This window comes from Loxodonta africana, chromosome 3 (genome assembly GCF_030014295.1).
Source record: "Loxodonta africana isolate mLoxAfr1 chromosome 3, mLoxAfr1.hap2, whole genome shotgun sequence".
Taxonomy (NCBI): Eukaryota; Metazoa; Chordata; class Mammalia; order Proboscidea; family Elephantidae; genus Loxodonta; species Loxodonta africana.
The window spans coordinates 177,478,562-177,505,785 of NC_087344.1; the positions used below are offsets into that span (position 1 = coordinate 177,478,562).

The 27,224-nt window shown below is 36.3% G+C and overlaps 1 protein-coding gene across 2 annotated transcripts in view; it reads right to left on the reverse strand.

Moving 5' to 3' along the window:
* SLC30A7 (solute carrier family 30 member 7) overlaps positions 1-27,224 on the reverse strand; it is a 90,816-nt gene that overhangs the window by 59,026 nt on the left and 4,566 nt on the right. Inside the window, exons 3-5 of one of the 2 annotated variants that reach the window (XM_064282483.1) lie at positions 10,952-11,065; positions 5,735-5,822; positions 4,938-5,064 (exon numbers count right to left, since the gene is read on the reverse strand). In XM_064282483.1, coding sequence (XP_064138553.1) covers positions 4,938-5,064; positions 5,735-5,822; positions 10,952-11,065 — 329 coding nt within the window. The remainder of the gene's footprint in view (positions 1-4,937; positions 5,065-5,734; positions 5,823-10,951; positions 11,066-27,224) is intronic. The other variant, XM_064282485.1, reaches the window with a different exon arrangement.

A 27,224-nucleotide genomic window follows, 5' to 3' on the forward strand; every position in this document is an offset into this window, starting at 1 on the left:
GTGACGAAGAAAAAGAAAGAAAAAAAAATTAAGAAAAACGATCAGAGCTTCAGGGACCTGTGGAAACATCAAGCACACCAACAAAAGCATAACAGGAGTCTCAAAAGAAGAGAAAAGAGGCAGGAAAAATATGTGAAGAAATTATGGCTGAAAACTTCCCAAATTTGATGTAAAATATTAACCTACACATTTAAGGAGCTCAATAAACTCCAAGTAGAATAAATTCAAACAGGGCCACACCTCGACACATGATAATCAAACTGATGAAAACCAAACACAAAGAGAAAAACAACTTATCGTATACAAAGGACTCAATAACAGCTGACTTCTCCACAGAAACCACGAAGGCCAAAACACAGTGGAATGACATCTGCAAATTGTTGAAAGACACAGACCGTCAAACAAAAATTCCTTATCCAGCTAAACTTTCCTTTAAAAATGAAGGAGAAATTAAGACATTTCCAGATAAACAAAAACCTGCCCTGCAAAGAATATTAAAGAGAGTCCTTCAGGCTGAAACGAAAAAACACTAGATGGTAACTCAGATCCACACACACAAAAAAAAGAGCACTGGTAAAGGTAATTACATAGGTACTTTGAAAGAGTATAAACCTATTTGTATTTGTAACTCATTTTTTCTCCTACCTGTTTTAAAAGACAATGGCATAAAGCAACAATAATAAAACTGTGTCATATGCATAAAAATGTAATTTGTTTTATAATGATAGTACAAAGGAGGGGAAAAGACTGGAGATGTACTGATGCAAAGTTTTTGTATACTAATAAATTTACCAAAACAAAACAAGACCCAGTGCCGTCGAGTTGATTCCGACTTGTAGAGACCCTATAGGACTGAGTAGAACTGTCCCACAGTTTCCAAGGAGTGCCTGGCGGATTCGAACTGCTGACCCTTTGGTTAGCAGCCGTGGCACTTAACCACTATGCCACCAGGGTTTCCAGTTAACTCGTTGCCATTGAGTCGACTTCAACTCATAGCGACCCTATAGGACAGAGAATTGCCCCATAGGGTTTCCAATGAGTGCCTGGTGGGCTCAAATTGCTGATCTTTTGGTTAGCAGCCAAGTTCTTAACCACTAAGCCACCCGTAAACATGTTGCCATCAAGTCCATTTCAACTCACAATGACCCTAAAGAACAGAATAGAACTGCCCCATAGGGTTTCCAAGGAGTACCTGGTGGATTCGAACTGCCGAACTTTTGGTAAGCAGCCGTAGCTCTTAACCACTACCCCACCAAGGTTTAAGATACTATTAATCTGAACTATATCATTTTAAGTTAAGATGCTACTCATAATCCCCAAGGCAACCATTAAGAAAATAAATAGTAAAAGAAACAAATGAATTAAAAAGGTACATTAGAAATTATTCAACATAAAAGGCAAAAATTGAGTAATAGAAAAACATAAAGGACAGAAGATACAGAAAACAAATATTAAACTGGGAGACATAAATCCTACCTTAGTGGTAATTACATTAAATGTAAATGGTTTAAATACCCTGATCAAAAGGCAGAGGCTGTCAGAGAAAAAAATGATCCAACTGTATTCTGACTACAAAAGAAACTCTAAATTCAAAGACAGATTGAAAGGAAGAAAGCGGAAAAAATATACTGCAAGCAATAAACATTAGAGAGCTGAAGAGGCTATACTAATGTCAGACAAGCCAGACTTTAAGACAAAAATTGCTGCAAGAGATAAAAAAGAGTATCTTGTAACGAAATCAATCTGTCAAGAAAATATAACAATTACAAACATATATGTAATGAACAACAGAGCTCCAAAGTATATGAAGGAAAAGCAGACAGAAATGAATGGAAATATAGCCAATTCAACAACAATAGTTGGAGACTTCAATATCCCACTTTCAATAATGGATAGAAAAACTAGGCAGCAGATCAGCAAAGCAATGTAAGAGCTGAACAATATTATACACCAACTAGACCTAACAGACATCTTTTAGAACACTCCACCCAACAACAGCAGAATACATATTCCTTTCAAGGGAACACAGGCCATTCTCCAGCACAGACCAAATGGTAGGCAATAAAACAAACTTCAACAGATTAAAAATACTAAAAGCATGAAGATGTCATCTGACTATAATGGAATTAAATTAGAAATCAACAACAGAAGAAAATTAGAGAAATTCATAAACATGTGAAAGTTAAACAACACACTTAGAGAAGGAACCACGGGGAAATTAGAAACTACTCTGAGATGAATAAAAACAAAAACATAACATACCAAAACTTATGAGTTATAATTAGAGCGATGCTCAGAAACTTACAGTTGGAACTTATAGCTGTATATGCCAAATTAAAAAAGATCTCAAATCAATAATATAAACTTCCACCTTAAGATAAGAATCAAAAGAATGAACCCAAAGCAAGCAGAAGAAGGAAATAGCTATTACAGCAGAAATAGAATGAAATAGAAATAGAAAAACAATACTCAATGAAACCAAAATTTGGTTCTTTGAAAAGATCAACAAAACTGACAAACTTTTATCTAGGCTGAAAAAGAAAAAAATGAAAGACACAAATTATGAAAATCAAGAATGAAAGAACGGATATCACTACTATCTTAGGGAAATAAAAAACAGAATTATAAGGAATAATAAAAACAAACGTAGGTCAACAAAGTAGATTAACTTATATGAAATCAATAAATTCCTAGAAACACACGAATTGCCAAAACTTACTCAAGAAGAAAGAGAAAATCTGAATAGATCTATAACTTGCAAAGCTATTGCTTTAAAAACTTCCAGCAAAGAAAAGCTAGGCCCAGATGACTTCACTGATAACTTTTATCATTTAAAGAATTAATACTAGTACATCACAACTCTTCCAAAAAAAAGATGAAGGAACACTGCTGACTTCATTGTATAAGACCAGTATTACCCTGATACCAAAACCAAATAAAGGCATCACAACAAAACTATAGACAAATATCTCTTATAAACAAAGATACAAAATTTTGGCAAAATACTAGCAAACTGAATGCAGTTATAAAAAGGATTATACACTGTGACCAAGTGGTATTTATCCCAAGAATGCAAAGGTTGGTTAACCTGAAATTCAATCAATGTCATGTACCATATTAATTGAAAAAAGGATAAAACTCACAAAAGTATCTCAATAGATGCAGAGAAAAACATTTGACAAAATCGAACATCCCTTTCATGATAAAAACACTCAAATTTGGAAGAGTGGGGAACTTCCTCAACTTGGCAAACAGCATTCATGAAAAACCCTCAGCTAACATCATACTTAATGGAGAAAGGCTGAATATGTTCTCCTTAATATCAAGAAAAAGTCAAGAATTCCATTCTCACCACTCTTAACACTGTACTAAAGGATCTAGCCAGAGCAATTAAGTAATGAGTGAAAGAACAAACGAATAAACAAACAAAAGGCATCCATTGGAAAGGAAGAAGTAAAATTCTATATTTGCCAATGACATGATCTTATAAATAAAAATGCTAAGGAAGCTATAGGTTCGCTATCAGTTAGAACTGACTTGACGTCAACTGGTTTTTTTGAAGTAAGCCACAAAAAACTTATTAGAACTAATAAATGACATTCAGCAGTGTGGCGGGATACAAGATTAATACATAAATTTCAATTGTGTTTCTATGCACTAGCAATGAGCAATCCAAAAACGAAATTAAGAAAACAATCTCACTTATAATAACAGCAAAAAGAACAAAATGCCTACAGATAACTTTAACGAAAGAAATATAAGGCTCAAATACTAAAAACTGTAAAATATTGCTCAAAGAAATTAAACAAGATATAAATAAATGGAAAGACATACCATGATCATTAATAGGGAGGCTTAATATTGTTAAGATAGTATTACTCCCCAAATTGACCTACAGATTCAATACAATCCCTAACAAAATCCCAACTGACTCCTTTGGAGAAACTGAAAAGCTGATCCTAAAATTTATACAGAAATGCAAGGGATCCCAAAGAGCCAAAACAATACTGAAAAAGAAGAAAGTTAAATAATTCATACTGCCCAATTTTAAGGACTACTCCAAAACTATATTAGTTAAAAACAGAATGGTGCTTACACAAAGACAGACATACGGATGAATGGAATAGAATCAAGAGTCCAGAAAGAAGCCCTCACATTTACGGTCAACTGATTTTTGACAAGGGTGCCACGACAATTCAATGGGGGAAAAATAATCTTCTCAACAAATGATACTGGGACAACTAAATATCTACATGCAAGAAAATGATTTTGAACCCTTACCTCACACTATATACAAAAGTTAACTCAAGATGTCTCATAGACTAAATATAAGAGCTAAAGCTATAAAACCATATAGGACAAATGCTCTATCATGTTCACAAGGGTATACTTCCTAAGGAGTAGTGAAAAGCTGCAAGTGTATCCACAGAAGACTAGCTAAATCAACCATGGTAACCTATAACATGGACTTTTATGGGGCTTTAAAAAGGCAAGGTAGACTGATACATACCAAATGGAAGGATCTCAAAGACACAGTGTATAGTAAATTTCGTACATACATACACACACACAATAAAAAATTTTAATAGATTTCTTTTGTGGTTTTCTGATGTTTGTTTTGTATAAATGGTATCATACTAAACAGACAAGCTACAGAGATCTAAAAGAATTCAAACCAAACTGATAACATGATTAGCTTATCAAATTCTGCAAAAAACAGATAACATAATAACCTGAGGAGGAAATGAGAATGGCGTGAAAATGTGGGAGAGATAATTAAAGAAGGCCTCCATAAAAGTGTATTAACACAGTACTCTTATTATTAAAAATCAATATACAGCAGCTTAACTTTTAAAGAATTTTTAATTTTCAAAAATGAGTAATTATAACAGAAACCTTGTAGAATATGAAGAAACAAAGGGTTCTAACCATCATACCAGAGCCATGAGAATGTCCATGACCGCCATGCTTGAAAACAAATATTCCTATTAGGTTTACCACAAACCCAAGAATTGAAACAAGTAGCAGTCTCTCATGGTGTACATCTGGAGGGGCTAATGCTCTCTAGAAAACACACAATACAAACAAACAGCATTGATATAAGTTCTAAATGATCACCTGATAAGAACATAAAGCAATTAAAAAAAAAAAACCTTTAGTTGCTTTCAGAATTAAAAGTACTCCAAAAATATCTGCCAAAAATAGTTTACAGCAATAAAACCTAGTGCTCACATATTCTAAGAAAAGGTAAGGATTGCTATTTTTTAATAATATAAATATTTAAAACCATGACCATTTGGTTCAAGACCTGTCCTTCTTTGGTATCTTGAAATACTGCCTTATCATTTTAAGTTCATTAATCTTTAATTTTTCTTTCTTTCTTTTTAATTACCAAGCATTAAAAGTTCATTGGCAAAACTTTCAGGTTCCACTTTAAGTACTCTTCCCAGCTGACCTCACAACCCAGGCTGTACCCCTGCTTTTCACAGCGTCAACACTTCAGTCATGGCTTGTAAAGCACTGTCATTTACTTCTTTTCCAACTCAAGTGATTCCACGTATTTTTAATTTTTTTTCAATTATTTTATAAGCCCCTCCTATACACATATACTATTTTATCAAACCCAAGGCTGCTTTCAATACTTAATGACAATGTGAAAACAGCTCATTTACGTGTATCTTTAACAAAGATTTTCATTACAGAATTTACTGACTCTAATCATTATCTACTATACCTCAACTCCTTCTGAGAAAATAAAAAAAGCAGTGAAGATCAAAAACAGGCCATTGACAAAGCCGGCCAGAACTTCCGCTCTAACATACCTAAAGAAGAGCAAAGTGAACAACTGAATTAGTAAGTTATTTCCCAAAAATCAAATCACAAATTTACATACGTTCAGAGAGTCTAAACCATATAACATGGTTTTAAGTGGCCAGCCAGCAAGGTTCCAGTATTTATAGTATACGGTATGTTTTATTTTGTAAATTTTATATAAATTGTAGAACTGAGGGAATACGTTTTAAACATCATGAATTATGTTTAATACTAGAATGCCCCAAAACACATAGATTTCTATAAGCCAATCAAAAGACCTTCTTAGAGTAAGTAGGTTTAGAAAGACTTTCCACAGAAATGTAAATCTCAAGTTGCCACGGGAGAAAGAAGAATAGGGCCAGACAAGTGGGCAAAGAAGGAAAGATCCAAGGATAAAAAGTAAAAGAAAGGTGCCAGAAAAAAGGGATTTTATAACATTTTAATTCCTCCTTTTCTAAGAATGCCTAATACTTTCTGCTTTGTACCTTTCCGATTTCAAATCTTTAGAAAGTAGAGCTTTGATCTGAAGGGAAATAAAATGGTTTTTGAATTATTCCCGAGACAACTTGAGGTTTATATTTCTATCACTCTTCTTCTAAGATTAATAAATTTAGCAAACATTTTTCAATTACCTATTTTTAGAATCAATTCTAGCTTCATATAATTCTAATTAAACTATTTTCAAAATACCTGTCTTTTTCTCCATGGACTTCTGAAGCTTTCTGCTTCCTACCTGTGTGAAGCATTGGGGAAAGATTTTATTTTTCCATAAAGTATATTTAGCTTAGTTAAAGTCATTAAGAAACAACTTTAACTTGGCATTTTACATGTTCAAGCATCATTCAAAGGGTGCTAACAGCGGTTAATCTCTCTGGTCCTTAAACAATATAATGGAAGCATCAAAATGCTGCTTTCTCTAACTTTCTATCTAAACTTCTAATACATAATACAATTTTTACTGTAAAAATATGTTTAAAGAGAATAAACTATTTAAAATGTGCACTATCCAATTATGTTGGAGTTTGCCCTGCCAAGTACATTCCCACATAGCATATATATCTACCTTCTAACGCAAATGACTTATTATTTGTCAAAGAACGTATGTACTTTTTTCTGGAGAAAAAGTTCATTAAATTCAAATAATTTGCAGCCTGCTTTCCACAACCCACCCTTAGGAATTTATTTAATAACTCAACAGGGTTACTGTTAAAAAAATAAAAAGCACTTTCTTTTAACCCATACTTCTAATCCATAGTTAATGCCTGCCTGATTGAAAGCTTTTTGCTCTTGAGTTCCACTAGGTTTTAAGCTCAAAGGTGGAAATGTTTTTTCAGGCACATTTTTGTCCCAAAAGCCCGGCTTAGTAGGTGGTCCATAAATTCAGATAAATGATTTAATTAGGCTCGATCTATTTGCTAACCTTGGTTGCATGTTTAAAACGAAAACCCTGTAAAAACCAGACCCACATGCATTTACAAATGACTATGTTTAATGTTTACTTGAACAGGGTGCGTCAGAGAATTAGAATGTGTAATTCATGAATGTGGTTAAGAGCTGTTGCCTAATGAAGCAGTTGGTGTTTGGATTCTTCTGTCAGGGCAAAAAATATATATATGTACATACGTATACAAGCATGTATGTATGTATCTATCTACCTACAAGCTGCATATTACTTTTATGTTGGCTTTGCTGTTTCAAAACAGGAATGTAGCAAGACACAAAGGTGATTTTTACATAAAGAAATACTGAAAGGCCTTCTCGGCCCCTCAGATTCCCCCTATTGTTTCCTCTATTACAGAGGCAGTTGGCTATTGTGATTATCTTGAATTGGAGGTTTTTTTGGGCTTCATCCCTAGGCTTAGCCTATTCACTTTCATTCTGATGTGCTCACACCAGTAGTTAACTATTGCTATCATTTACTACTACCAAAAAATACAAACCAAACCCACTGCTGTGGAGTCCATTCTGACTCACAGCGACCATGCAGGACAGAGCAGAACTGCCTCATAGGAAGCAGCTGATGGATTAGAACTGTCAATCTTTTGGTTAGCAGCCTGAGCTACGGCAACTATTAATAGTTTCAAGCTTTTATTCTCTAAATTCTCCCTACCTGAAAGATTTTTTTAGAATGCAAATAAGGAGAGGACAGTATGAGTAATAATAAAAAAGTGGAGAATAGGATAGGAAATTTTTAAAAAGGTGGCAAAAATATTACTCTCATATTAACAAGTTAAAGTTGAATAATAAAATCTGCTACGCTACTGGAGGTACTCAAAGCTAGCAAAACTATCCTTACAGCAGGTGACAACGCATTCTAAATGTGAAACAAAAGGTACCTCAAGAATTAAAGACCTAGGAAGAATTTTTAATTGTCACCTGCTGTTTATCAAGAGGAAACCCTGGTGGTGTAGTGGTTAAGTGCTACAGCTGCTAACCAAAGAGTCGGCAGTTTGAATCCGCCAGGCGCTCCTTGGAAACTCTATGGGGCAGTTCTACTCTGTCCTATAGGGTTGCTATGAGTCGGAATCGACTCGACGGCACTGGGTTTGGGTTTATCAAGAAAGATTGTTGAACAAGATATTCCAGTTATATTTCTGATATACGACATACATGAATTACCACTTTTCCAAAAAGCAAAAATATAACTTTACATATAATCTTTAGTGATTTAAAATATAGCTGCCATCAATTCTGACGACCCCATGTGTGCGGAGTAGAATTACTCCATAGGGTTTTCAAAGCTGTGAACTTTTAAAAGCAGATCACAAGGCCTATCCCCCAAGATGCCTCTGGGTGGGTTCGAACTGCCAACCTTTGGCATATTAGTCACGTGCTTAACCATGTGCACCACCCAGGGACTCCTTTAATAGCTATGTTGTTGTTGCTAAGTGCCGCTGAGTTACATCTTCACTCACAGTGACCCCATGTGATGGGTGGAGCTGCCCCATAGGGTTTTCTTGGCTGTAATCTTCATGGAAGCGGATCACCATGTCTTTCTCCCACAGAGCCACTGGGTGGGTGCAAACCACCAGCCTTTTGGTTAGCAGCCTAGTGCTTAACCATTTGTGCCACCAGGGCTCCTTAATAGCTTAAAAAAAAAAAAAACCCGAAAAATCCATTGCCACTGAGTCAATTCAGACTCATAGCAACCATAAAGGGCAGAGTAGAACTGCCTGATAGGGTTTCCAAGGCTGTACTCATTGTGAAAGCAAACCACCACATCTTTTTCCCATGGAGCAGCTGGTGGGTTCAGTTAGCAGCCAAGAGTTTAATCACTGCACTACCAGAAGTCCTTTTAATAGCTACGGTTCGAGATTATTTAAATATCAGCAACACAGGGCTGTAAAAAATGTTTGAACTTACAGAGATAAGGGTCTCTTGCCCTACACTACCAAAAGATAGAATTTTTTTTTCACTTTTTATAATTTTACAAATAATCATCCCCATTTGGTGAAAGTTAAAGTCAGCAAGTTCTACCAAAGAACTTCATATATATATCCTTTAGCACTTGTCACCATGCAGAGTTGTTAAGGTATTTTTACAGAACTGTTTCCCCATCAGATCACAAGTTCCTTCAAGGCAGGAGTATGTCTTACTCTTTCTTGTATCATTAAATACAGCAGAGTATTTGACTCATAGCGGGCCCTCAATAAATAATATGAAGAGAGCAAGAACATGTGCAAGAGAGAGTGTGTGTGACTGCCAAAGAAGGAAGAGCAAAGCTGGGGAGAAGATGAAGGAGTAAGGAAGGAAGAGTAAAAGAGAGAATCACGGGTACAGGAGACAGTGCATAGAACAGAAAGGGTGTAAACAGAAGGGGAGAACAACCAAAACTGCACAGGAAAGGGAGACTCAGGGAAGGAGAATCTGCAGGAGGATGAGAAACTAGGAAAGGAAAAGGAAAAAGAAATAGACCTGGACACGTTAAGAGAGGTGGAGAGGGAGAATAAGAAAGCTCAACAAGTAAGGTGGTAAAGGGTCGAGGGAGAGATTAAGAGAAAAGAGAAAGAAAGAAAAGGTGGAGAAGGAGAAAGATGAGAAAGGAAGGGAAGAGGAGAAAGAAGGAGGCAGAAGAGAGAGAGAGTGACAGAGAAAGATCACAAGCACAAGCCCATATACTAGAACAAAAGAACAAGGGATGGGGAAGGCAGCCCAGGAGAAGATGAGAGAAAAACAAAGAATATGAGGATGGGGACAAGGCAAAAAAAGGAGAGAAATTAGGAAAGACAGATGAAGAGAGGGCAGAAAATGGGAGAGAATGGTCACAATGAAGAAGAAAGGGGAGGAAGGGAAAGAACTGACAAGTAAGCAGGAGACAGATGGGAGCAGGAAAGTGAAAGGGGGTAGGGAGGAAAGAAAACTCATGTTAGTCTGAGCTTTGCTGACACTTAAATATAATTACAAGGCAAAATAGTCTATGTGCTGATAAAAGGAAAACCTCAAGCAGCATAAGTCAAATCATCAAAACTCCACTGCTTCTTCCTAAAGGAGACAGCAAAAAGCAAGCTCTACTTCTAAGGGTACTCAGTTCAGAGGTAAGACTGGGTCATTCAGTACAGCTCCTTCACCACAAAAGCACTCTCCAAATGTCTGCTTGGCCAAATGCAGCAAAAGTATGAGAAGTCTTTTACATAGAAGCAGGGCAAAGAAGATAAAAATATAAAACCGTATTAGGAAATAGTGATTTTGAATACTTTAACGGCAAAATATCACTCCAAAAAGAAAAAGGAAAAAAAAATAATAAAAGAAACATGATCATTTTCCTATACTGAAATCCTTTTTTTCTTCTTCTCAAAAAATAAAATATGGTTAAGAGCTAAGAATTCACCTGTATAGTAACAGTCCTACCTAAAAAGTTTTGGTAAAATCAAAATGCCATACCTTCTAAACAAACAAACTTAGATGCACAATACAAAATACACACTGCAAATTCCAATTATATAATGTTCAAAAACAGGCAAAGCTAATCTGTGGAAAGTGGTTGCCCTTAGAGAGATATAAAGGAGGCATGAGGTGGTCTCAAGGGTGCAAGTTATACAAGTGGGTTCCATTTATGAAAAGTCACTGAGTGTAATTAAGATTTGTGTATTTTTCTGTATATCTTGTACGTCAATAAAAATGTTTTTAAAAGTCTTACCCATAAGAGAAAGCATCATTATCTCTCCATTTGGAAATAACAGAAGCTGCCAATCCAGCCAAAATGGCAGTGCTATCGAAAAACATGTGAAAAGAGTCGGAAATCAAGCCTAAGCTGGAAAAGAACAAACACATTGATATATTATAATAAAAACCAAAGAGCAGGCATCCCTCTCTATGAATTTAAGATTCAGCCTCTGCCCGTCAAGTACTACCCTTCTGAAGAGACACTAAAATACGATATATAAAGATGTTAAGGAAAAATTTTAAACAACTAAAAATGAAACTCTCATACACCCTGCCCAGAGAAAAGCTCAGTTGCCGCTAAAAGAGGGGTAAAAGCAAAAACTGTCTCTTGCTGGGTAAGGGGTAGGAATCTGCCCACCCTTTGATCACTGGCAAAGGCCAGCTGACACTGAAGGAGAGTAGAGAAATCAGCCTTCTGCTACTGGTGGCCGTTGTTGTTAGGTGCCGTTGAGTCAGCTGACTCACAGCGACCCTTTGTACAACACAACGAAACACTGCCCAGTCCTCAACCACCCTCACGGTCATTGCTATGTTTGAGCCCACCGTTGCAGCCACTGAATTAATCCGTCTCGTCGAAGGTCTTCCTTTTTCGCTGAACCTCTACTTTACCAAGCATGATGTCCTTCTCTAGGGACTAGTCCCTCCTGATAACATGTCCAAAGTCTGTGAGATGAAGTCTTGCCATCCTTGCTTCTAAGAAGCATTCCAGGTGTACTTCTTCCAAGATAGATCTGTTCATTCTTCTGGCAGTCCACGGTATAGTAAATATTCTTCACCAACACCATAACTTAAAGGCGTGTCTTCCTTATTCATAGTCCAGCTTACTCATGCATATGAAGTGACTGAAAATACCCTGGCTTGGGTCAGGTGCACCTTAGTCCTCGAGGTGACATCTTTGCTTTTTCACAACTTTAAAAAGGTGTTTTGCAGCAGATATGCCCAATGGATCATTTGATTTTACTGCTGCTTCCATGCGTGTTGATTGTGGATCCAAGTAAAATGAAATCTTTGACAACTTCAATATTTTCTCTGTTTATCACAATATTGCTTATTGGTCCAGTTATGAGGATTTTTGTTTTCTTTATGTTGAGATGTAATCCATGCTGAAGGCTGTGGTCTTTGATCTTTATCAGTAAATGCTTCAAATCCTCTTCTGCTACTAGGGGTGGGCCAAAATCCACTCTAGACCAGGATCTTACACTGATATAAACAAAACATTGTTGGGGGAGAAGCAGGAAACTTGCTCCAGTTCAAGCTCTCCCCCAGGTCTGGTACAAGGATACAGGGTTGGGGAAGGGTAGAGAGGGTAGGTGAAGGAACATTTAGAATATCCAACCTGACTCACAGGCATACAGGGCCTAAGTCTGCGACTGCAGCAGGAGAACCTAGTGCCCTTCTGTCTCCAGTATGAGCACTGAATAAAGTACAAGGCAATAGCAATCTGCTACTGAGAGCAGAGCAGTAGCACAAAGAGAGGTTCCTTTGTGGCTCAGGTCTGCCAGGCTTCTTGAAAGCTGAGAATGGAGCAAAGACACTGAGGAAAAACCCTCCGGGACTCCAAATTCTACACTAAGCACAGGTAGTAGGAGCTCATCATAGAAAAACCTGAAGTCTGTGGCATGTTGAAAGTACTCAGCAACAACAAAACACAAAACCCACCTCAACTGGAGCTCAACTATTGAGCAGATGGGTTCAAAACCCCCACGATAATGTTCTAAACCCTAAAAACAACAAAAAAAGAGGTATACTTACTTCTGGGCATAAATACTATTAACCTCAGTCTCTAGTATTCTTTTAAACACAATGTCTAGCACTCAATAAAGATTTTTAAGATACATAAAAGATCTGGAAAAAAATAAATGTTAAAGCAGTCAACAAAGTCAGAACCAGAAATGGCCCAGATGTTGGAATTAACTGATAGTGACTTTAACATAAATATGATTGATATGCTAAATGACCTGGTATAAAAGAGGACAAAATTCATGAACAACTGGGGGATTTTGATAGAAACTAAAAAAGAATCAGAGAAATAATAAATTTTTTTTTTTTAATTTAGAAAATGAAAAATAACTTACACATGCTTCTGAGCATACTGGACACAGAGAGAAAGACTCAGATAGGTCAACAGAAATAATCCATAATGATACACAAAGTGAAAAAGGAGGAAAAAAAAACACAACAGAGCATCTAACATCTTTTGAGCAATATTAAACAGACAAAAATACTCAGGTTTGGCATTTCAGAAGGGGAGAAGAAAAATGAGATAAGGCAGAAAAATATATTTAAAGAGAAATGTTTAAGAATGCTCCAAAATAAATGAAGGAAACAAAATCACAGATCCAAGAAGCTTAATGAATTTCAAGCTGGATAAATACAAAGAAAACACACTCCTACATATAGCTGAACACCAAAAAGAAAAAATTTTCAAAGCAGCCAGAAAAAAAAGGAAAGTTACATTCAGAGAAATTGGTAAGAATAATAGCTGATTTTTCATAAGGAAACTACTGAAGCCAGAATGTAATGGAACAACATCTTAAAAATAACGAAATAAAAAATACCATCAACCAAAAATTCTGTATCTAGTTAAAATAACTTTCAGAAATGAAGGTCCCCATACATCTACAGTTAAGTGATTTCAACAAGGGTTTTAAGTTGGTTCAATAGGGAAAAAAACACTATCCTCAATATATGCTGCCGGAACAAGTGGATCCCTACCTGCAAAAGAATGAAGTTGGACCCTATAGGATCGCTGAGTTGGAATCAACTCGACGGCAATGGGTTTGGTTTGGTTTTTGGCTCACACCATATTTGAGACCCATTGCCTCGAAATGGATCAAATATCTGAATATCAGAACTAATTACATAAAACTCGTAGAACAAAAAAAGATAAGAGTAATGTTTTGGGATCTAGTTTTTGACAATGAATTCTTAATATGAAACCAAAAGCATAAGCAACGAAGACAAAATATGTAAATGACTTGGATCAAAATTAAAATCTTTTGAGTGTCAAAGAACTTTATCAACAAAGTAAAGAAAATCTACAGAATGAGAGGAAATCTTTGGGAACAATGTATCTGATAAGGGTTTAATATTCAGAATATAAAAAGAACTACAACTCAACAACAAAAAGATAAACCAAAAGATGGGCAAAAGACAAGTCAAAAAATGCGAAAAGACTTAAATGTGCATTTCACTGAAGAAGATATACAAATGGCCAATAAGCACATGAAAAGATGTTCAACATCCTTAGTCATCAGGGAAATGCAAATCAAAACCACAATGAGATTCCAATTCACCCCCACCAGACTGGCTATTTTCAGAAAAAATGGAAAATAACCAGGGAGGATGTGAAGAAACTGGAACCCTCATCCACTGCTGATAGGATTGTAAAATGATGTAGCCACTGTGGAAATTGGTTTGGCAATTCCACAAAAAGCTAAACACAGAATTACCTACCCATATGATCCAGCAACTCCATTTCTAGGTATACACCAAAAACAGGGACTCAGACAGACACTTGGACACCGATGTTCATTGCAACATTATTCTCAATTGTCAAAAGGTGGAAACAACCCAAGTGCCCAGCTACAGATGAATTGATAACCAAAATGTGGTATATACATCCAAAGGAATATTATTCAGCCATGAAGAGAAATGAAGTCCAGATATATGACATTCTGTGACATGGATAAAACTTGAAAACATTACGCTGAGTAAAATAAGTTAGACAAAAAAAAAAAAAGGACAAATATTGTATGATCCCACTATATAAAATAATCTAGAATAAGCAAATGCATAGAGATAAGTTTATGAGTGTTACAAGGGGCAGGTGGGAAGGTGAAATAGGGAATTACTGCTTAAGGGGTACTAAATTTCTGTAAAGGATGACAAAAAAATTTGGAAAGAGATAGTGGTAATGGTTGTATGACATGGTGAACGTAACTATTGTCACTGAATTTTACACATAAAAAATTTTACACATACGAATGTAAAAATGGCTGAAATGGTAAGCATTATATTCTGTATATTCTGCCACCAAAAAAAAAGAAGACCAAGTAAAGACTTTCAGACAACCGAAGCTGAGAAATTTCATTGCCAAGAGACCAGGGTAAAAGAAAATAACAAAGAAGTTATTCAGGTAGGAAGGGTCTATATAAAGAAATGAAGAGTAATGGAAATGACAAATATATGGGTAAATATAAAAAATATTTTTCCTATTTTTAATGTCTTTAAGAGACAATTGTGAACAGAAAATCACCAAAATCAAAAGTTGGTTTTGGAAAAAAATCAACGAAATTGACATCCTCTAGCTAGATTGACCAAGAAAAAAGAGAAAAGACTCAAACTACTAAAGTCAAGAATTAAAGTGAGACATTTACAGAAATAAAAAGGATTACAAGGAAATAATATGAACAAGTGTATGTCAGCAAATTAAAAAACTTAGATAAAATGGACAAATTTCTAGAAACACACAAACTACCAAAGCTGATTCAAAAATAAATAAACCAAAAACAAACCAGGGCTCCTTCAAAAATAAATAAGATTACATTCATAATTTTAAAACTTTCAACAAGGAAAAGCTCAGGTCCAGGCACTTCACTGGTAACTTCTACTAAACATGTAAAGAAGAACTAATACCAATCCTTCACAAACTCTTCCAAAAAATAGAAGAGGGGGGGACACTTCACAACTAACTGTACAAGACCAGTGTTAGACTGATACCAAAACCAGACAAAGACATCAAAAGAAAACCATGTACCAGCATCTTTTGAATGTACACTCAAAAGTCCTCAATGAAATACTACCAAATCAAACCCAGCAATACATACAAAGGTCTATACTCCATGAGGAAACCCTGGTGGCATAGTGGTTAAGAGCTATGGTCACTAACCAAAAGGTCAGCAGTTCAAATCCACCAGGTGCTGCTGGGAAACTCTATGGGGCAGTTGTACTCTGTTCTATAGGGTTACTATGAGTTGGAATTGACTCCACTGCAATGGGTTTGGTTTTTGGTTTTTATACTCCATGACCAAGTGGAATTTGTCCCAAGAACCCAAGGTGGGTTTAATATATGAAAATCAATTAATGTAATATACTGCAGCAATGGAAGAAAGGGCAAAAATCCCATGATCACCTCAACATATGCAGAAAAGCATTTAACAAAATTCAGCACCACTTCGGTTGCTAAGCAAAAGGTCAGCAGTTTGAATCCACCAGCTGCTCCTTGGAAACCCTATGGGGCAGTTCTACTCTGTCCTATAGGGTCGTTATGAGTCGGAATTGACTTGACTGCAGTGGTTTTTTTTTTTTTTTTTTTTTGGTTTCATGATTAAAAACACTCAACAAACTTGGAATAGAGGGAATTTTCTAAATCTGATAAAGAGCATCTACAAAAAATTCACAGCTAATATCATCATTAATGGTTAAAGACTAAATGTTTCTCTAAGATCAGGTACAAGACAATGATGTCTGCTCTCGAAACCTGCATTCAACATTGTACCTGATGTTCTAGCCTGGACAATTAGGCAGGAACTGAGAAAAAAAAGGGGAAGAGGTAGACGGGGACAGCACAGAGACTAGAAAAGAAGTGAAACTATCTCTGCTTGTAAATGACATGATCTTATATATAGAAAGTCCTAAGGAATCTACTCAAAAACTAAGGGTGGTAGAGCAATACAGCAGTGTTTTGCAAAGGATTGATTAATTGTATCCCCCCAAAATACGTACTGAAGTCCTGGCTCCTATACCTGTAGATGTGGTCCTGGAGCAAAGGGTTTTTGGGAATAGGGTTTTTCTTTTGCTATACTAATGAGGTCATACTAGAGTAGAGTGGGTCCTAAACCTAATCAATTACGAGTTATTAAAAGAGTAGACCAGACACAGAGACTCGCACATAACACATGAAGACAGACACACGGCAGATGCATCCGCAAGCCCAGACACTCCAAGAATTGCTGACAGGTCATAGAAACAGACAAAGAAGGACCTTCTTTCTAGAGCCATGACCTGAACTCAGGCTTCCTGCCTTCTAAACTACGAGAAAATTTCTGTTCTTTAAAGCCACTCACTCTTGGTATTTTTTTGTTACAGCAGCACTAGGTAACTAAGAGAGGCAGGATACAAGATATTTATGCAAAAATCAACTGTATTTCTATATGGGAGTAATAAGTAGAAAAAGGAATTAAAAAAAAAACTTTCATTTACCATAACATCAAAAAGAGTAAAGTACTTAGAAATAAATTTAATAAAAGTAAAAATATACTCTGAAAACTACAAAATATTGTTGAAAGATATTAAAGAATACATAAATAAATGGAAACACATCCCATGTTCATGGTGAGGAAGAAATATTGCTAAAATGATGCTACTTCTGAAACTGAGCTAAGATTCAGAACAGTACCTATCAAAACCCCAACTGACAGCTTTGGAGAAATTCACACAGATCCTAAAATTCATATGGAAACACAAGGGACCCCGAAAAGCCAAAGTACATCTTGAAAAAGAAGAACCAAGTTGGAGATCTCACACTCCCAATCTCAAAGCTTACTCCAAAGCTACATAATCAAGACAGCATAGTACCGGCAAAAGGAAACACACACAGGTCGATGAAACAGAATTGAGAGTCCAGAAATAAACCCTCAAATTCAAAGTCAAGTGATTTCAACAAGAGTGCCAAGGCAATTCAACAGGGAAAAACCACCTTTTCAATAAACAGTGCTGGATAATCACAGGCAAAAAAATATTTGGCACACCCAATTATTGGAATTGCTGTCAATAAGTTGTACATCTGCAAAAAGTTGAAATGGCAAAAGTTGTACAATAGATATATTTACAAAAAAAAAAGAGTAGCTCCTGAGGCTTGCTTATGTACAACTGGACACCTTGTCATAGGATTTGGTTCCTTGGTTTAGAGGTTCAGGGTCATGGTTTCATGGGACATCCCAGTTAATTGGTCTAATAACCTGTTTAGTCTTCTGTTCTAGCTTGCTGTGTAGTACCTGGGGTCTTAAAAGTTCTCCAGAGGCCATCTGAAGCACAAAAATTGCTCTCTATCTGTCTGCAGCAACAGATGGAATAGTCAGGAATAGGAGGAGGACATGAAATGTGTGGCTAATCGCCTCCATGAACAACTGCCTCCTTTGCCGTAAGACCAGAAGAACTGGAGGATGCCTGACTATCATTACTGAACATTTTCATCAAAGATTCCATAGAGAAGTTCTGATCAAAAGGGGGAAATGCACAACAGAATTTAAAATTCTCACGGACTAGACTTCCTAGAGCCATGGAGGCTGGATGAACCCCTGAAGCTACTGCCGTGAGATCATCTTTAAACCTTAAACTGAAATTATCCCATGAAGTCTCCTTAAAACTGAACAGTTCACCTTAAAAAAGGTCTATCATAAGCATTATGCTCTCTTAAGAACTATGTCTATGGGATCAAATAGACAACAGCAACTCAAAAGATTAGACTGAAAGCTTAAGGGGCAGTGAGTATATGTTAACGGAGGAAAAACAACTCAGAAAAGAAGAGTGAAAATGGCTGCACAATTCACAGAATGTAATCAATGTCACTCAATTGTGCATGTAGAAACTGCTGAATTAGTGTGTGTTTTGCTGTGTATATTCTCAACAACAAAACAATTTTCTCAAAAATTATGTCGCCGTCTACCTCACATCATACACAAAAAATAACTCAAAATGGATCACAGACCTAAATGTAAAAGCTAAAACTATAAAACCTTTGAAGAAAACATAGTAAACATTCGTGATCCTTGGTTAGGCAATGATTCCTTAGACATGTCACCAAAAGCACAAACAACAAAAGAGAACAAACTGGACATCACCAAAATTTTAAAACTTTTATCCTTTAAGTAACAGTATCAAGAAAGTGAAGGTAACACACAGGATATGAGAAAATATTTGTCAAATATATATCTGATACAGAGCTTGTATCCAGAATATATAAACAGCTTTCAACACCCAAAAAACAGATAATTTAAAGAAGGGCAAAGGATCTGAAGAGACATTTCTCCAACATCATTAATCATCAAGGAAATGCAAATTAAGACCATTTCATACCCATTAGAAAAAAAAAAAAAAAAAAAAAAGCCCATTGCAGTGGCGTCGATTTCAACTCATAGTGACCCTATAGGACAGAGTAGAACTGTCCCATAGGGTTTTTAAGAAGACTAATCTTCAGGGAAGTAAACTGACACGTCTTTTTCCTGCCAACCTTTTGGTTGCAGAGGAGCACTTAACCACTGTACCACCAGGGCTCCTTTCAAACCCATTAGAATGGTTATAACCAAAAAGACAAAAAACAAGTGTTGCAGAGGATGTTGAGAAATTAGTACTCTCATATACTGCTGGAATATTATTTGGCAATAAAAATAATTTTTTTTTTTTTTTTTTTACTCATATGTGCTACAAGGAAACCCTGGTGGCATAGTGGTTAAGTGCTACAGCTGCTAACCAAAAGGTCAGCAGTTTGAATCCACCAGGCACTCCTTGGAAACTCTCTGAGGCAGTTCTAGTCTGTCCTATAGGGTAGCCACGAGTTGGAATCAACTTGATGGCAGTGGGTTTGGCTTTTTGGTTTTATATGCTACAAGATAAAAGAACCTTGAAAACATTATGCTAGGTGGAAGAAATCAGTCACAAAGGATCACAATACTGTATCATTCCATTTATATGAAATGTCCAGAATAGTCACAGAAACAGAAATTACTGTATTTTTACACAAACGCTTGCCTTCTGTTTGTCTGTGGTCACGCCCTCCTCCCGTAAGGTACCATCACAAGTGTGCTATGCTAACTTTTTTTTTTTCTTCACAGCAACATGTGGAAGAGGACTGGCACGGCAGCACTTGTGAGGGTGCCTCGCAGAGGGAGGGTACAGCTGGCAAACAAATGCAGAAGGCATGCATTATTTGCACAAAAAAATGGTAATAGTTGCCTAGAACTGGAGCAGATCAAGGATGCAGGAATTAAAGGGTGATGGCTGAAGGGTACACTGTGTCTTTCTGGAGTAATAAAAACATTCCAAAATTGACCGTTGTGATAGTTGTACAACTCTGTGAATACACTAAGAGCCAATGAACCATACCCTTTAAATGGATGAATAGCGTATGAAACTTATCTCAAGAAAGCTGTTTAAAAAACAGTCAAAACTGTCTAAAGCAGTAAGAGCTTGGCTGCTAACCAAAAGTTGTCAGTTCGAATCCACCAGTTGCTCCCTGGAAATTCTATGGGGCAGTTTTCTACTCTATCCTATTGAGTCGCTATGAGTCAGAATTGACTCGATGGAAACTGGTTTGCTTTTTGGTTTGGTCTAAAGCAGAGACTAGCAAGCCATGGTTCATAAGCCAAACTGAGCTGCTACATGTTTACACAGTCTCATTGGAACACAGGTATGCTGTTTTGTTTATATATTGTTTATGGATACTTCTGTGCTACAACAGTAAAGTAGAGCAGTTGTGACAGAGACTTTATGGTCTTTAAAGCCTAAAATATTTATTGTCTGCTGTTCACAGAACAGTGTTTACTCCTGGTATAAAGCAAAGACAGCAACAATGTATTGTGGGGTTTATACCATATGTTAACGGTACAATGTATGACAATGACAGCACAAAGGATGGAAGTGGGAAATGGAACTGTATCATTATAAGGTTCTTACATGGTTATGTCAAGTGGCATTATTATTTATGATGCGGCAAAAGATTCGTATTCATATGCTAGAGCAACCACTAAAAAATTAAAATAAAAAGCCGTTAAGGGGCAAAAAACCCTACTGGTCATAGGATCCTGAAGGGATACAAAGCAAATGTTCTGCTATGCTACCACTGGGAGAGTAAAAGAAACTCCTTCCCACCCAAGACCATTTACCTCTCGTCATAAATATATTTACTCCAATATCTATTGCTCTTTATCACACTGTCCAGCATTTGATCAAAATTTTCAAGACAACATAAAAAAGTAAAATAACTCATTGTCAAGAGATAAAGCAGTCAACAGAATCAGATCAAGAAACGGCCCAAACATTAAAACTATCATAGCTATGATTAATATGGTAAAGGTTGTATAGAAAGGTGGACCAAATGCATGAACCAACAGGAAATTTCAGCAGAGAAATCAAAAATATAAAAAAAGACAATGGAAATGCTAGAAACAAACCTAGATATCAGCAATGAGGAATTTTTTCAATCGGTTTTAAGGGCCATAAGGTCTCTGTCACACCGCTGCTGTAGCACAAAAGCAGCCATGGACAATACGTAAACAAATAAGCATAACTGTATTCCAGTAAAACTGCTTACAAAAATAGACAGTTGGTCACACAGCTGAGGAAAGAAAACAGTGTATTTCGAGAGTAGTAATAGACATTATCCAAAATTTTAAACACAAACAAAATGTGAAATAATTATACAATTATAAAAAAAAAACAAAAGTCAAAACACATTATTTACCTATACGAAAAAGCTAATAAATTATAAATCTCTCCGAGATCATTACAAAGTATTTTGGAAAATGTCTTAAATTTTACCATGAACTTCGTGTATTTCATTCAAATATAGATGAATCAGAAGACTTAAGGACAGGCATTACTTAAACTATCTCATCTAATATCCAACTCAGGAAAATGAGAATGAATAAATTAATGAAAAAGCCAAATGAGAAAATGGATATATGAGGAAGACAATGTAAAGGGTATATTTTTCATGCAATTCTCTCACACTTGATACTTAAAGCTTTTTCCTTGGTTAGGTGTTGTTAGGAGCCGTCGAGTCAATTCCAACTCAGACCGACTCTCTGCACAACAGAACGAAACACTGCCTAGTCCTGAGCCATCCTCACAATAGATGTTATGCTTGAGCCCATCGTTGTAGCCACTGTATCAATCCATCTCATTGAGGGTCTTCCCCTCTACTTTACCAAGCATGATGTCCTTCTCCAGGGACTGATTCATCCTGAAAACTTGTCCAAAGTATGTGAGATGTAGCCTCACCATCTTTGCTTCTAATGAGCACTCTGGTTGTACTTCCTCCAAGACAAGTTGCTTGTTCTTCTGGCAGTCCATTGTATATTCAATATTCTTCACTAACACTGTAATTCAAAGACACTGATTCTTCTTCGGTCTTCCTTATTCATCAGTCAGCTCTTGCATGCACATGAGGTGACTGAAAACACCATGGCTTGGGTCAGATGCACCTTAGTCTTCAAAGTGACATCTCTGTTTTTTAACACTTTATAGAAATCTTTTGCAGCAGATTTGCCCAATGCAATTCATCATCTGGTTTTTTGGCTGGTGCTTCCATGATTATGGATCCAAGTAAAATGAAGTCCTGGACAGCTTCCATTTTTTCTATTTATCATGATGCTGTTTATTGGTCCAGTTGTGAAGATTTTTGTTTCTTTATGTTGATATGTAATCCATACTGAAGGCTGTAGTCTTTCATCTTCATCAGTAAGTACTTCAGGTCCTCTTCACTTTCAGCAAACGAGGTTGTGTCATCTGCATAATGCAGGTTGTTAACGAGTTCTCCTCCAATCCTGATGCCCCAGAGTCTTCTTCATATAGTCCAGCTTCTAGAATTATTTGCTCAGCATACAGACTGAATAGTTGTAGTGAAAGGATACAACCCTGATGCACACCTTCCCTGACTTTAACCCACATGGTATCTTCTTGCTCTGTTTGAGCGACTGCCTCTTAGTCTACATACAGGTTCCTCATAAGCACAATTAAGTGTTCTGGAATTCCCGTTCTTTGCAATGTTATCCATAATTTGTTATGATCCATACAGTCAAATGCCTTTGCATAGTCAACAAAGCACAGGTAAACATCTTTCTGGTACATCAGCAATGATATCCCTTGTTCCATGTGCTCTTCTGAATTTGGCTTGAATTTCTGGTAGTTCCCTGTCTATGAACTGCTGCTGCCACTTTCAAATGATTATCAGCAAAACTTTACTTGTGTGTGATATTAGTGATATTGTTTGATAATTTCTGCATTCAGTTGGCTCACCTTTCTTTGGAATAGGCATAAATATGGACCTTTTCCACTTGATTGGCCAGGTAGCCATCTTCCAAATCTCATGGCATAGATGAGTGAGCACTTCCAGCGCTGCAACCATTAGATGAAACATCTCAACTGGTATTCTGTCAATTCCCAGAGCCTTGTTTTTCACCCACACCTTCAGTGCAGCTTGGACTTCTTCCTTCAGTACCATCGGTTCCTGATCATATGCTACCTCCTGAAATGGCTGAACGTTGACCAATTCTTTTTGGTACAGTGACTCTGTGTATTTCTTTCAACTTCTTTTGATGCTTCCTGTGTCGTTTAATATTTTCCCTGTAGAATCCTTCTCTATTGCAACTTGAGGCCTGAATTTTTTCTTCAGTTCTCTCAGCCTAAGAAATATCAAATGTGTTCTTCCCTTTTGGTTTTCTAACTCCAGGTCTTTGCACATGTCATTGTAAACACTTTGTCTTCCTGAGTCGCCCTTTGAAATCTTCTGTTCAGCTTTTACTTCATTTCTTCCTTTTGCTTTAGCTACTTGACGTTCAAGAGCAAGTTTCAGATCAGAGTCACTTCTGACAACCATTTTGGTCTTTTCTTTCTTTCCTGTCTCTTTAATGACCTTTTGCTTTCACGTACGATGTCCCTGATGTCATTTCACAAGTCGTTTATTTTTATGGTCTTCAGTTACTAGTGTTCAAAGCATCAAATCTGTCTTTGCGATGGTCTCTAAATTTAGGTGGGATATATTAGTCTACATATTTAATACATTTATCTTTTTCCTCTGTACGCATGGTTTTTAATGCTTTTCTTCCTTAAAGACTCTATTGTATAAAAAAAAATTGTATACATAACTTTTATTTTAAACGAGCATAAATCAGTTTGAGAAGAAGTATTCATTCTAAATAAATATAAATATTTACTGATTTACTGATATACACAAATTGTAAAACACCATTCTTTTCCAAAAGCTTTACATATATTCAGTGGACACCAAATATTGCCTTAATGGGAAAAAAATATGGTAAATCAGGTTCCATATTAAAAAGGTTTAGTTATAATATGGCAATTTTAATGCTTCTCAAAATGAGATTTTAATTGTAAATTTTAAATGGATTTTATTTTCATTAAAATATTACTTCATTTTCAGTATTTACTAAACTGTAATGTACCTGAAAATCTACTCTTTCTTCTTGGGTGGGAGAACATCATGTTCTCTTAGAGCACTGTAATATGAGACCTTTTCACATAAACCCGATATCATGATTTGAAAATTGCTTAGCTGTGACTACGCTGACAGATTCTCGTGAACAACAATATACTCTTAGTCCTCGGCTCACCTATGATATGCTGATGAGGACTATCAATTTTCCTGCTCATTCCCAATATTGGCAAATCTTTCTGATTATAAATGATCATTTAAACTATACAGAGTAAGTTTTCTCATAAAATATAGTAAGTACATTCAAGGTTACATGATTTACGTACCAACACTGACTTCAGTAAATCATGATAAAGTTTAGTCGCTAAATGCAGCAGGCTTATTTTATGTTCCTATCTTTAAACACTGCCAGCTTCTCTAAAAAGTATTAGACTTCTTTTCTTTTTTAGCGACTAGCTTTCAAAGACATTTTAATAAGCAAAACTTCTTAGAATATAAAAAAAAAAAGAATATAAAGGAGGAACCTAAATGTTGAAGAAAAATATGAACAAAACATATGGCAAAAGAAAGGTTCTACAGAGGACTTTATTTAAATCTATTGAAGGGAAAAACAAAGAAAGGGATAAAGAGAACCTATAAATTAAGAGAAACTTAAGAGACATATCGACCAAATGCTGTGTGTGGGCCTTGACTGAATTCTGACCTGGGACAGATAAGGGACATCTGAATACTATTTGATATTAATAAATTATTAAAATTTTGTAGGTAATAATAGCATTGGTTTAGACTAAAAAGGGGGGATTCTTATTTTTTAGAGAGTCATACCAAAGTATTTATAGAAGAAATTATATGATATCTGGGTAACCACAATAAAATAATCCAGTAGTGGGGCAGGGATAACAGATGGAAAACAAAACAGGCCATGTGTTGATAAACGTTATAGCTGAATGATGGGACATGAGGACTATCAAACTATTCTCTCTACTTCTATATATGCTTAAAGTTTTCTGTAATAAAAGTTTTTTAAAAGGTATGTTGGTAACTTAGCTAACAGTATATTTATATTGGTTGTTAAATATCAATTCAAAATTGAAAATAAAGGAACATCATAACTCACAAACCCCTTACCAGTTGGTATCCATGAGGTGGAAAAACGAAAAGAAACCACTATCAATTCATTATCATAAATTTAGAAAATCCTTAGGACCTTAACATTAATAAACACGTTAAACTAATGACAGTTACAGTGAAAACCCACAACTGCATTAAATCCCATTATATACACGTATACCCAAACCCAGTGCCGTTGAGTCGATTCCGACTCATAGCGACCCTATGGGACAGAGTAGAACTGCCCCCATAGAGTTTCCAAGGAGCGCCTGGCGGATTTGAACTGCCGACCCTTTGGTACACATATATATACATACATATAAAAATATAAATAAAATCCCCAGTCAAATGGAACATTTATCCATTTTTAAGATGCAAAATAAAACTATATGAAAGCAAAGACATTGTCATAAACTGGTAAGTAATGCTGCCTTTTGAGAACAGTTAAGAAACAACTATAACACATAAAAGTTCTAATTCAACAGAAAAATATATGACTAATGGAAGCATTTTTCTTTACAAGGAATTACTTTACAAACACCTGCTATGACACAGTATATGGAAGTCTATGTCCAGACAAGGACCAAACCAATGTCTGGTGTTGCCTAAAATGTTTTCTTGAACAATATTTACTTTCCTGATACAAGGAAATTTACCTTTCGAATGCGCTGTGTTCCTTCTATGTCTAAGGCTACCAGAGTTTTGGTAAAAAGGAAAAAAAAAATTACTGAAATTAATGTTTAAATAGACAGTGAAGTAAACATAAAAACATAATGCATAAAATAAGCAAATTATATTGATACTAAAAAAAAAATCAGTATGGTGGGGGAAAAAAACTTGAACAACAGATGCTTCTAGCCTCTGCTGCTACTCTGGGAAATAAAAAACTCTGGGCTCAGCTTCCCATCTATGGAAAACATCAGACTACTCTTATCTCTCTCTCCAGTTCAATTCCTGAGCCTAACATTTTCTACATGTTCCCTTTTTTCCATTGTAAAGAATCCTTGACTTTTAGCTGAATACATGGCTGCCTAGAATAACGACCACATCTGCAACTAAGCATGACCATGTGATATACTGAAATGTAAGTGAAAGTGCTGTTAGTGTACAGATAAATCTCCTAAAATGACACGGTACACACCCTTTGCCTCTTTTTTCTCTCTATTCTGGTCATTCTGATGCCAGGAATAGCTGAAACTCTAAAAGCCATTTTGGAAATAAAGTTTTACCTTGCTTAATTAACTTTTTTTTTTAGGTTTTCCTTTAGCTTAGAAACCAACTGAACCCTGTCGCTGATGCTGTTAGCTGCGGTCGAGTGGGTCCCCAACTCATGGCCAGCCCACACTTAAAGGAACAAAATGTTCACTGGCCCCGCACCATCCCCAGGATCAGCTGCAGATCAGACCACAGTGACCCACAGAATTTTCACTGGCTGGTTTTCGGAAGTGGATTGCCAGACCTTTTTTTCCTCATCTGCTTTACTCTGGAAGCTCACTGAAAACTGCTGAGCACCACAGCTATGTTCAAACCTCCAGTAACAGAGTTTGAGGTGCACTCGCTGGGTATCAAAGCCAGGTCTCTCCAATGGAAGACAAGAATTCTATGACTGAGCGGGACCTCATACCTCCAAGAAAGCAACAACAGGAGCAGAGCACGTCCTTGGGACACAGGGTCCCTGTGCCTGAGAAGCTCCTTAACCAGGGGAAGATTGAAGACAAGGACCTTCCTCCAGAGCCAACAGAGAAAAAGTCTTCCCCTGGAGATGATACCCTGAATTTGGACTTATAACCTACTAGACTGTGAGAGAATAAATTCCTCTTTGTTAAAGCCAAAAAAAAAAAGAATTCTACGACTGAACCACTACTGCCCTCTACCTGAATCCTAGATGGCACAAAACCACATTTTTACACTACATTAACCTAAAACCCACTTGCTGTAAAGTCGATTCCAACTCATGGCAAGC